General features: G+C 38.4%; 2 protein-coding genes across 4 annotated transcripts; one reads left to right on the top strand and one right to left on the bottom strand.

Moving 5' to 3' along the window:
* Nucleotides 1-310: 310 nt before the first annotated feature.
* med21 (mediator complex subunit 21) lies at nt 311-5,062 on the bottom strand. Its single transcript, XM_088347849.1, has 4 exons — nt 4,965-5,062; nt 4,762-4,876; nt 3,860-3,960; nt 311-2,504 (listed from the first exon to the last, which is right to left on the bottom strand). Exons 1-4 carry the CDS (start codon nt 5,004-5,006, stop codon nt 2,325-2,327), a joined length of 438 nt encoding a protein of 145 aa, XP_088203975.1. The 5' UTR covers nt 5,007-5,062; the 3' UTR covers nt 311-2,324.
* Nucleotides 5,063-5,951: 889 nt separating this feature from the next.
* fgfr1op2 (FGFR1 oncogene partner 2) lies at nt 5,952-11,139 on the top strand. 3 transcript variants are annotated; one of them, XM_088347845.1, is made up of 6 exons: nt 5,952-6,242; nt 7,508-7,644; nt 10,197-10,314; nt 10,385-10,527; nt 10,593-10,706; nt 10,772-11,139. In XM_088347845.1, the coding sequence occupies exons 1-6, from the start codon at nt 6,218-6,220 to the stop codon at nt 10,907-10,909; spliced, it is 675 nt and encodes a 224-aa protein (XP_088203971.1). In that variant the 5' UTR covers nt 5,952-6,217; the 3' UTR covers nt 10,910-11,139. The 3 variants fall into 3 exon arrangements, with proteins under 3 accessions (XP_088203971.1, XP_088203973.1, XP_088203972.1); XM_088347847.1 differs by lacking the exon at nt 5,952-6,242 and adding an exon at nt 6,274-6,800; XM_088347846.1 differs by lacking the exon at nt 5,952-6,242 and adding an exon at nt 6,848-7,325.
* Nucleotides 11,140-11,146: the final 7 nt, after the last annotated feature.

The following is an 11,146-nucleotide window of genomic DNA, read 5'->3' as shown; positions in this document are numbered from 1 at the left end:
GGTGCTTTTTTTAAAGTAAATCCAACGTCATCATTGTCCACTGTGCTTTGAGGCAGTCTATTTTTAGTTTTCCTTTTTTCTAAACAACTCTACACCCTCGGAGTTGACTCCAAATTGACTGCAGGTCCCCAAACATATGCATCACTCTTCTTTTTCAGCTTGACATTTTCCCACTGCTCTTTGTACTGCGTACAAAATCTAAAGTTAGGAAACATACAGGTGCACAAAAACACATATTTTCCTCAGAAGAAACATTGCTCGTGGGGATTAAACATCCTTCCTTTGCTTGTGTTACAAATAACAAGAACTCTTTAGGATAAACAAAATTGTTTATTTGGGATTTAATTTACAAAATTCCCTGTTGCAGCAAAACATGCATCATTGAGGAGTAAACATTTACAAAATTAACAAAACATGAAAACCAACTGGAGTCAGACAATGGTTATCTCCACAGCCAGAAAAAAAAAGTATGAAATAATTCAATACGCCTTTTTGCACTGGGTGGAACAATCCAGCATGGATTTTTAAGATCAGCACTGATTACTGTAAATCAGGGGTCGGGCATGTATGGCTCCCAAGCCAAATGAGACTATCTGGAGAGAAAATAAGGGACATTGTAATCTTCTTTGTGACTTTCCGAATTGAATGTATGCAAAACCGAAGCTACACAGTAAGCCCCACGTTCGGGCCAAAATATATAGCCACGTTTTAACAACAGTTTTACTCAGGCGGTTGCAGACCCCTTTTTGGTTGCGAAGCTCTAGGGATCCTTTCATAGAAAGGATCTCTAGAGAAGCTCATTGAACAAGCAATCTATGTTCATTTTTTAGATACTTTAAGGGGGAAAACCCACGGAAAAAACTACAAACACCGGAAAACATAGGCCAAGTACTCAATTACATTGAGTGAGTGGTAGGAGTGGGCAGATCACTGCACACTTAACGCAGTCCCCTAAATACATCCGTATCCCTCTCTTTACAGTATTTTGTGACATTTTTACACGAGACCGCTGCTTGCAAATACTTTTAAAACCACTATTTAAAAAAAAAAAATATTCCAAATGAGACTCAACAATGTTATGTAACAGCAGGAGAGAAATGTTTTATGTGATATCTGTTGATATGTGATACAGGCTCTAGCATTACTATTTTATAGATTATACCAAATCATCAAACGTCACACAGTGAAATAAAATGGCTGAATAATTAGTTTTTGTCTGGAGAGCACGTTTAGCTGGTTAGTTGAATGTAGTCTTAAAATATATGGTGTGGCTCTGGAAAAAAAAATTATATATATATATATATATATATACATATATATATATGTAACAGGTGTAATAATAACTTTTGTTTCATTGAAATTCCTGCTGAAATATGTGTACAGTTGTAGGTAAATGTCCTGCAATGATGAGTCCAACAGTGCCATCTGCTGGTATGGGGTGGGGTTTGGTTTTGGATTCTGACATGTGACCGGGAGGCGGGGTTTGTTGGCAGTTTCCAGAGAGAGCTGCTACTGGTAAGACACATCTTTTGGTGCTCCACAAAAGAAGTTAATTTTAAACATTATAACCCCGGCTGACAAATCTCTCAACATGCACAGTAATGTGATTGATATTGTCAAGCTGTTTAGATTTATTTTCGTTTTGTTTCTGTTTTACTAAAATGTTAATTCCCCTTGTCGAGATCAAAGAGATCAAAGCCAGCAGAAAAGCCAATGTTGTGACTCATTCATTTGCAGGTAAATTGTACCCGTTTTTATACTCATTATTGTTCTTATTTCTATTTTCTCATATTTATTAAAAAGGATGATGTTGGTTAAAATTCAGACTAAAGAAAAATATGTTGAATCCCCCGCGACCCTAGTGAGGATAAGCGGTACGGCTGATGAGATGAGATGAGATGATGTTGAATTCATTGTAAACGTTAAAAATCCACTATACGATCTCTTGTTAAAAGTATCTTCTTGAAAAGGATGTAAAAATGTATTATGATATTCTAAAATGTATTTTATGTAAATTGAAAAGAAAGCTCTTTGATATGCTTTGTTGGGCAGTTTCCAGAGAGAGCTGCTACTGAGATCAAAGCCAGCAGAAAAGCTAATGTTGTGACTCATTCATTTGCAGTTTCTGTAATAAAAACCTCATCATCCAGTCCAGCGTGAATGTGGATCTTTGGTGGGACAAGTACACCGCGGTTACACACACACATATATATATATATATATATATATATTTATTTATTTTGTTTCAAAGGCTCCGAGTCAAAAAGGTTCTAGACCCCCGTTATAAATAATAGTCAAATACTAAAGGGTCATCGGGAGCAGGGTCAGGATTCGGTAGGAAAAGTCTGGCTGGGCGCACCATTGCGGGTTCGGAGCTGAGACTGCGCAATGTCCGCAAGGGCGCTTTGGATCTTCTCCAGCAGCATATCACCTCGGGTGACTACATCTTTCAGACGGGCCTCGGCCTCATGGTTCTCCTCCTCTAGCTGCCGCAGACTGGCCGCCTAATGAAAAGTAGGGGAATTGTCTCAGCCCGTTTTTGTGAATTCCGTTTGTGCGGCAATTCGATTTGTGTTTTTCCAGAAAATTAGATAAACTACTACAAATGAGGAAAGTATGTGATATTGTCAAAAAAAGACTAACTATAACAAGAGTTCATCCAGGAAGGGAAGAGGAAATACTTTTAACAGTTGAGCATTCTGTTCATTTTAAATGTGGCACATGCAAATACAATATATCTGTGATCTTTTGACCCACCCAAAACAAATTCAGGAGGAAATTAAACCCCTTTGAAATTGTAGTGATCATTTTGGATCCGACAGCAAGGAATTGAGTTATATTCAACTTGGTATTTGTAATTTTCTTTACATAATAAACATATTGATTATAAAAAGAATGTAGAAACTCAAGTAGGGTGTAATTGAAAATAATTATTCCATGTTATTATAGTTTTAGTAATCATTTTCCATGATACTAAACCTAGAGATAGACGTAATATACTGTAGAGGCTGGACATTTGTACAGTATTGCCATCAATGACAGTCTACTGATGTTCGAGGACTATTTATTGTCTGGATTTAGGAATTAACCAAAAAAATACAAGTTATTAACTGTTTAAAAAAATACAACATTGGTATGGGTAATTGTTTCAATTATTAATTATGTGAAGTGTTGGGAAATCAGACTGTTATTAATCTGATGAAGGTTTTACAAATACAAGTTGTTTTTTTTTTTTTTTATCAAATTACTTTGTCTATGTTTGTACTTATGCAACAAATGAAAATGTGAAATCCAACTCAGTCAATGCAAGACCAGAGTGTTAATTTGTCGATTTTATTTCGAACTACAATTAAAACTGGCGAATCATTTTCTGAATCAGTTTGGAGAGGCTGGAGTGTGATTACAAACGTCTTCGCTATTCAACACACATGAACCGCTCATCTAAAATACTCGGTACACGCTTCAGGGTTTCAAACAGAGAAGCACATCACTAGGGGTCGACAACAAAAAATGTAAACAGAGCCATAACATATCCCTCCCAAAGAAATGTCTGGAGCCTTAAGAAATATAAATCCTTATATAAACCTTGTTGTAAATAAAAATTAAAGTTTTAAGATTTAGAGACACAAGCGGCTCAAGAGCTGAACCCTAGGGCTAACTTTTACTATTCAAATGGATAGAGTAACACTAGTACTAGTAAAAGTAACAACCTTAAGTGATGTTGTGCATTTTGCTCCCTCTGCAGATTACTTGGCTACTAAATTAACTTATAATGAGGCCAAAAAAGAATAGTATTTGAATCTTTCAAGAAGCTTTTCCGATGCATGAAGCTCTTCTTATAGTCACTAAAACTACTGACCTGCAGCGCTGCCGTAGACTCCTCGCTCGGTAAAGAATCAATAAGCACATCCACATCTTTGGCTGTCCTGGCAATTAAAGCTGCAAACAGCTGAGCATATTCTGCAAGTGGAATACAATTGAGCATTCAGAGTAAGTTACAATAAAGAGGGACGCATTTATGTCGTTCAAAAGAAATAACTTGTAAAATTGGTGCCGTTTGTCACCTCATTTGATTCCCCTTGGGAAAAACTATGAACCCCAAAGTCACAAATTCAAAAATAGTTTGAAATACATCCTATTGTTTTAGAATCGTACCTTATTGTCATTTATTACAACTTAGTATACATTGTTCACAATATCAGACATGGCACTTTGCCATAAACATACAATAAAAGACTCTTAGCTAAACTGTTAGTATAGTAACGGGATTCAATTTCATAAGTCCTAATATCATAACTCACTTCATGACATATGTTACTTAGAGAATTTAACAGTACTCTGTTCATTTTTAAGCAAATTTTGGTTTTGTAGGCGGTATAAATTTGAATGAATGAATGAATAAATAAAACCTTTATTTTGAACATGACAAAACGAAAACAAAACATATCGAGAGAAAAAACTTTAGTACCTATGTTGTGTTGTTGAAAAGATAAATTGGGAATACTACTAACACACTGACATTTGACTTTATTGACTGTGATTGTAAACGCTAAAAGCAGTTCAAACGATTTTTTTTTCCCGAATAAAAAATACATTTTACTGTATATTTGCATCCCAAAACAGAGTTATCTTACCCCTAGGAAAACAACTTCCAAGATTTAGACTCTAAACAAATGGCATTAAGCTCTTTTTTACCCTCAATCAAATTTGTACTCGTAAATATAGCTTACAAATTGCAAAACGATAGTATAAATAACACACCTTCGGTTTGGTTTGCAGGCTGGTCGTTGTTTATCGACGTCTGAATGTTACTGAAGGAGGCAGGTGGAGCACATTGTTGCAGGACCCCGATGGCGTTACAAAATTGATCTGCAAGCTACAAACACAAACACATTGGTTGATAAAATACGTTTGGGAATCGTGTTTGCATCGTAAGCAAGGGTAAATGTTTTGCATCAACATACCGAATTGACAGCATCTTGTAACTGCGTTAGCCTATCCGCCATTCTTACTGTCTTCTTCGGTTACTACTTGGGGAGAGAACAATTTAACTCAACGGTGCCATCGCGAGGCGCACTCTTTGCTGAGAAGTAATTTTCAAAATATATTGAGTTATTTCTTCAAAATATAATCTAATTCTTTTTTGGTAAAACACATATTGTTTTAATCAAATATTCCAGTGTATCAAAAGGGAATATTTTTAGAAGTTCTGTTGTGATTCACATTCGGGGGTTTTTAAGGGTTATTGTTCTATCTTCGTTATTCATTATCCATTATCTGTTATCGGTCAGTTCATAATACGCTACAAAGCCTAAGAGCCGGGACACTTACTCTCAGCCAAAAGGCCAAGCTAAGGTCCTAGCCCTAAAGCCTTGCTGCGATCATTGCGAATGCACCGTTCCCGCAGGTACTGCAATACCGGGCTTCATAGTAAGTCCTCAAATCCAGAACCACAGTGGACATTCTTTTTTTTTTTTGGTTTGAACAAATTTATTGACACTAAAAACAGAAAACAATCATGACAATCTCAACAGCAATTAAGCACATTCACAATATTATATTCCAATATTACGTTTTTAACAGCAAACACAAAGTGAGGTTTGAACAAACCTTCTCGAAAATCAAACATATTCACAATTTCATTATATAACATCTTTGTTAGTGTCAATAGATCTGTCCAGGCCAAAGTCGATTGTCCTCGGTCTGAACAAATCCACTGACACCAACAGCAGCAAAACACAGCCATCAAGCATATTCACATTTTTTTATATTTGACAATATGACGTGACGATATGACGTTTTAACATTTTTTCCTGACATTTTCAACATCAATTAAACAATTTCAGAGTTATTTTCTTTTAACAGTAGTTAACCAGCGTGTAAAAGGCAATACTATTGTGCAAGGGCATAGCTCTGCCATCCCACCCTCCCAAGCAGCATTCCTCCAGTCCTCTGTGTGGGTCCTTTCACGCGAGATTCAACGAGATTTTCTCGCTGCCCTCAAAATGAGATTGGAGATAGTTGGATAGAATATTGTCGTTTGTAATCTGTATTGTTAATGGTGTGTCTTCTTTTTACAACAACGATCAAAGTCTGCCTACTGCAACACCATTTTGTTTTTAGCGTAGTTACTTGGAATCAAACGAGTTCAATAGAAACCACTTTTTAATTTATCTATAGTTAATGCTAGCTATAAAACATCAACAGGAAGTAGCTAATGTCTTGCGTGTTGAGCTCACCAGGTAATGTAGATTTTGGTTATTACACGCAATAAGGATTATTACGTCTATATAGAATATATAATTTTTGGTATTGCTCCATTCTTAACATATAGCTAATATTCATCAAAACATTAAATGTGGTTGCACGGCAACAGCCTGTTTAGCCTCGAAATGCATGACTGATTCATACTTTGCTCTGAATAACGAAAACATTTTACTTTGGTTAGGATGCAAACGTTCTTGTTTTTCTTTTATAGTTGAGGTTGTCAAAGTAGATTTTATTATCTTTTGATTTTGGTAAACATCTTTCGTCACCTCAATCCAAGTTGAAAATAAAGAGGCAAATGACAAATTCACATAGTAGCCCTTGTAACCAAGTTCAGATAATATTGATTTACCAAAAATGCCAGTCACAAAATAAGATATAAATATAGGGCGACACAGCCGATGGGTGGTTTGCGCACAGCCTCTCGGTGTGGAGGTCCATCGTCCAATTCGAGCTACCACGTCCGCCCTGTGTGTAGTTTGCATGTTCTTCTCGTGCCTGTGTGGGTTTCCTCCGACATTTCAGGTTAATTGGTACGTCCAAATTGTGCATAGGTGTGAATGAGCGAGTGAGTTGTCCTTCTCTGTCTGCCCAGCTACTGGCTGGCAACAAGCTTAGGGTGACCCTGGTCCAACATAATAAATGAATAAATGAAGCAAGGGGCTCCAGCATCCCTGTGACTCTAGTGAGGATAAGCGGCACAGAAAATGGAAGGATGGACTAAATATAGGCATTAACACATTTCAAGATTTCAACACTGTGTATAGAATAATCTATATTCATATTTTATTCCTCTATTCTTATTCTGGAAAACATGTTGCTGCTCATGTCATTTCAATATTTTTATTTACTCTATTGTCTTGATGCACTTAGAACATGGGCAAGTCTTAAAGCACTACCTTGTAAATTTTGCCTATCTATCATGTTCGGTCAGTCGTGTCATAGGGGCACCATATCCTGTGGTGTGTCTTGGGCAAGTACAGCCCGGTGACGCCCATCCCTCTCCAGCCAACAATTGTTTCCATCCAGTCTTGAACCGGAGACCTTTCGTGTATTAGGCAAATATTCTTTTAAATCTTATCTTCCTTTGAAGTTTTATTTATTCCGTTTTTAAGTCTTTCATCACATGTTTATCCATGATTGCCACTTTTAATCCTGTAAACAATGTTCACTACTTTGTATCAATTACAACAAAGACCATTCTTGTTTTAAATTTATCCTGGTTCTTTTGCCTCTTCAGACATGAATTGCACTTTGGAGAAAGTTATGGCCGATGCCAAAACTTTGGTGGAACGGCTCCGTAACCACGACAATGCTGCCAAGATTTTGATCGAGCAGACAACATTCCTCAACAAGCGGGTGGATGCCATGAAGCAGGTATGCTTTTTGGCTTGGGATGAAGAAGTGTATCTTTTCTGTACAGCGGTAGTCACCAAACTAGGGCCGTGGGCAGTATGAAGCCCACCTATGGATTTGATCCGGTCTGCGAGACAATGCTGAGAGAAGCGTAACAAAGTAAAATGAGCTGTTTCTTGTCAAACAATGACCTAAAGTTTTAAATATGCCCACAGGATGTCGCCTAAGCCATGTGCCACTCCAAACCACTCATTGTAGCTGAATACGCCAACTTCTAGGGCTGCACGATTTTGGGAAAAAACCTAATTGCGATTTTTCATACCTAAATTGCAATTTCAATGCGTTTTTCAATTTTAAAAGAAAAGTGCAATTTCTGTGCTTTTTTTTTTCAGGGAGAAAATAAACATGCTAACAACTTGCGATGACATACTTGGAGACAGAGTATACAACTGTAACAATATATCAACCTTAGATGTACAAATAAAATCAGAATTGCAGTTGAATATTATGCTCTTTATTGTCATTATACAAAAGGACAATAAAATTGGAGGGCTATTCCTTTCAGTTTAAAAAAAAGATTAATAGTGCAGCTGGCAAGCTACACGTTAGAGTCGGGTCCCTGCAACCTCTGGAATGTCTTTCTGATGATTAAAATGGAATAGTCACGAATGAAGCGGTAACTCCAAGTCATCAGCTTTATTGGTAATGGATCTGGCGTTTGTGACTAGCCACATTCGGCAGTGGTCGCTTAAGAGTTGTTAGCCTAGCTGATAGCTTTCCCTTTCGACTCTCCCTCAGTCAATTCCCGGACGCGATAAAAATCCAGGGAGCACCCGCTTGTGATTTAATTAATTAATTTATTTTCAATGTTACGAGACATTAAAGCATCAAGCTGTGGCGTTTGTTTTGGTGGCCATTAATGCTCGTGTAGCATGACTGACTGGCAGCTTACACCAGCCTATCAAAGTCAAGCACACACGTCTTGCAAACTTTGCCTCGTCTTTATTGGTTGGTGCCATTAAAACCTGCTTCTGATTGACCGGCGCTATTAAACCACAAAATGGGACAATTCTTGTTGGCCAAACACTCCACAAATAACAAACTGGAACCATAATTATTTTTAAAAAATGCAGTGGTTTGCGGTTACACAATCGCACTACGTCACATCGCGATATCGATTCAATTTCGGTTAATTGTGCAGCCTGTAAGGTTTTAAGATTTCCTAAACTGAAATCTGACTCCTAATTCCTTACTGTTGGAACGTATTCAGAAGTCTGAGAATGATATGCATTTATATAGCGCTTTTCAAGTCAATGACTTCCCAAAGCGCTTTACAATGTGCTCCACATTTCCCAATAGCGGCCTTGCAGCCATGTAAGGCGCTAACCTGCTTATTGGGGGTATTAGGGGTTCAGTGTCTTACCCAAGGACACTTCGACATGTAACACGGACGAGCTGGGATTCGAACTGGGATCCCTTGATCCCAAGACGAGCGCTCTACCTCCTGAGCTACTGCCGCCCCATAAGAAGTTTTTGAGCCGAGTATAGTCCACATATTAATTTATTAGACGAATCCAAACGTTGAACACATCTTCCTTCCTCGCTAAATACAATCGTGTGTGTCGAAAGAGAGCAAGCGGCGGGGGCTTCCTGGTTGGCCACTTTCATGACACATGGCGATCAAATGTCCAGCCCCATGACCAAGCCTCTGGCTGATTGGTCTGCGCCGTCCTTGATGCAAATTTTTCAATCGTCCTTTGAAGCTTGGGAGAAGGGTGAGAGGTCATCACCCTCCGGACAGAATGGGGCACGACACACACATTCTAACGCCCCAGGCGAGGTAATAAGTACACCAAACAAAACGTTCCAAAGCACAGACGTTTAAAAGGTTTAACCCAAGGCTGAGGTGACACAAAGTATTTTTGAGTATAAGTGGAATAAAACGGCTTATAAAATAGTATATAACTTCAAGCCCTACCGACTGCCATTTACCAAACAGAGAACATTAGTGGAAACACTCATCCCGATGTTATTTTGTTCAAAATAGAAGTCTTAGTTTAAGGCGACGCACAATTCTCGTTGGGTCAGGCCTAAAATATCAATCATTACATTCGGGTTCTGGCTTCTCTCTCGCCGAATTTCTTTTTTTAAATTATCCGCCTGTCATTGTCACTTTTTTTAGATTTCTTTGCGGAGGATTCGCGCAACGGATTCTGTGCTCGTGTTGCACTCGACCAAAATCATCTGTCCGAGTCCTCCTGAGTCTTCACAAATAAAATATGAAAATTCGGGTTTGCTTAGGGCTCGGTTCTGCGAATCAAGTCAGTTGGCTGTGCTCAGGCTGGTTCAGGCTTTAATAACCACGATCTGGCTTGATTTTTTTTTTCTTATAGGCGCGGTTTTACATATAAGACTCTCTTTCGGCATATACAAAACATTAACTACATACATCTGCATTTTTTTATTCTCCAGCCAGGCCCTTGAGCAAATGTTTTCAAACTAATGCGGCCAAGGAGTCAAAAGGTTTGCCCACCCCTGGTGTGTATGACAGCTATTTTTTTGTTGTTGATTAGTACCAAGTGGAGATTGACACACTAAATGAAGTTGCACGTCATCGTCCTCGATCCAGTCTGATCCTGGGCATCCAGCAGGAAAATCGGCAAATCAGAGCTCTCCAGTTAGAAAACAAAGGTTTGCGTGGAGGAAGCTTTTTTATTGTTTTTATTATGATTCGTTAATCCTCTTCGAAATTTTTGTGCAGAACTGAGGACATCATTGGAGGAACACCAGGTGGCAATGGGGCTCATCATGAATAAATACAAGGAGCAGACATTTAGGTTGCTCATGGCTAAGAAAAGAGACGACCCAAATATTGTGACGCAACTGAAGGAGCAGCACATGACGGTCAATTGAGATAAACTCAGTCCATTTATACCCAAAAATGCTCAAGTTTTTTTTTCCCCTCACAGGAACTCCAAGCACACGCCGACAAGATCAACGAGATGGCCTCCGTCATGAGGAAAGCAATAGAGGTGGACGAAGGGCGGCTATGTCAAGACGAAGAGAAGATTCAACGGCTCGAGGTTAAAGCGAACGAATCCTCAGCTCTCTCTGAAAAAGAACTAATCATCATGTTTGTCTTCTCTAGCTGGAGAATAAAGGACTGAGAGAGCTGCTTGGAATTACCCGAGAAGCATTCCTCGTCTTAAAAAGTGAAGATGCATCACAGGGAACGTCGTTATTACCGCCACCGGCCAATACCGATGTTGATTTGCAAAATTGTTAAGAGTAAAAAGTTGGCTGAGAGTCCATGCTTCCACTGAATGCCCCCCTTTTATCCATTTATACATCTCAACGTGACTCTACTGTAACTGACCCTCCTGAGCTGCACTCGAACAATCACTTTTTCTTTTTGGATACTGCTCTTAAGTTTGAAAGTTGTACTTGCTTTAACTTGAAAGTGTGTGATTGTGAGCTATGATGAATATGATAAATAAATACAGTATTTTCTCTGTATTTGACA

The sequence above is a fragment of the Urocampus carinirostris genome, chromosome 11, assembly GCF_059441175.1.
Source record: "Urocampus carinirostris isolate Australia breed hairy pipefish chromosome 11, RoL_Ucar_1.0, whole genome shotgun sequence".
Classification (NCBI taxonomy): domain Eukaryota; kingdom Metazoa; phylum Chordata; class Actinopteri; order Syngnathiformes; family Syngnathidae; genus Urocampus; species Urocampus carinirostris.
Note: the sequence above shows the minus strand (reverse complement) of the source record. Positions and strands in the feature narration are given on the sequence as shown.

What these genes read in the sequence shown, in the direction of transcription:
- med21 (XM_088347849.1), bottom strand. Translation starts at nt 5,006, where the DNA reads ATGGCGGATAGGCTAACGCAGTTACAAGATGCTGTCAATTCG. An exon ending in TACAAGATGCTGTCAATTCG is followed by an intron (nt 4,877 to 4,964) that starts GTATGTTGATGC and finishes TTGTGTTTGTAG; the next exon opens with CTTGCAGATCAATTTTGTAA. An exon ending in AGTCTACGGCAGCGCTGCAG is followed by an intron (nt 2,505 to 3,859) that starts GTCAGTAGTTTT and finishes ACTTTTCATTAG; the next exon opens with GCGGCCAGTCTGCGGCAGCT.
- fgfr1op2 (XM_088347845.1), top strand. Translation starts at nt 6,218, where the DNA reads ATGTCTTGCGTGTTGAGCTCACCAG. An exon ending in TGAAGGAGCAGCACATGACG is followed by an intron (nt 10,528 to 10,592) that starts GTCAATTGAGAT and finishes TTCCCCTCACAG; the next exon opens with GAACTCCAAGCACACGCCGA. An exon ending in AGAAGATTCAACGGCTCGAG is followed by an intron (nt 10,707 to 10,771) that starts GTTAAAGCGAAC and finishes TGTCTTCTCTAG; the next exon opens with CTGGAGAATAAAGGACTGAG.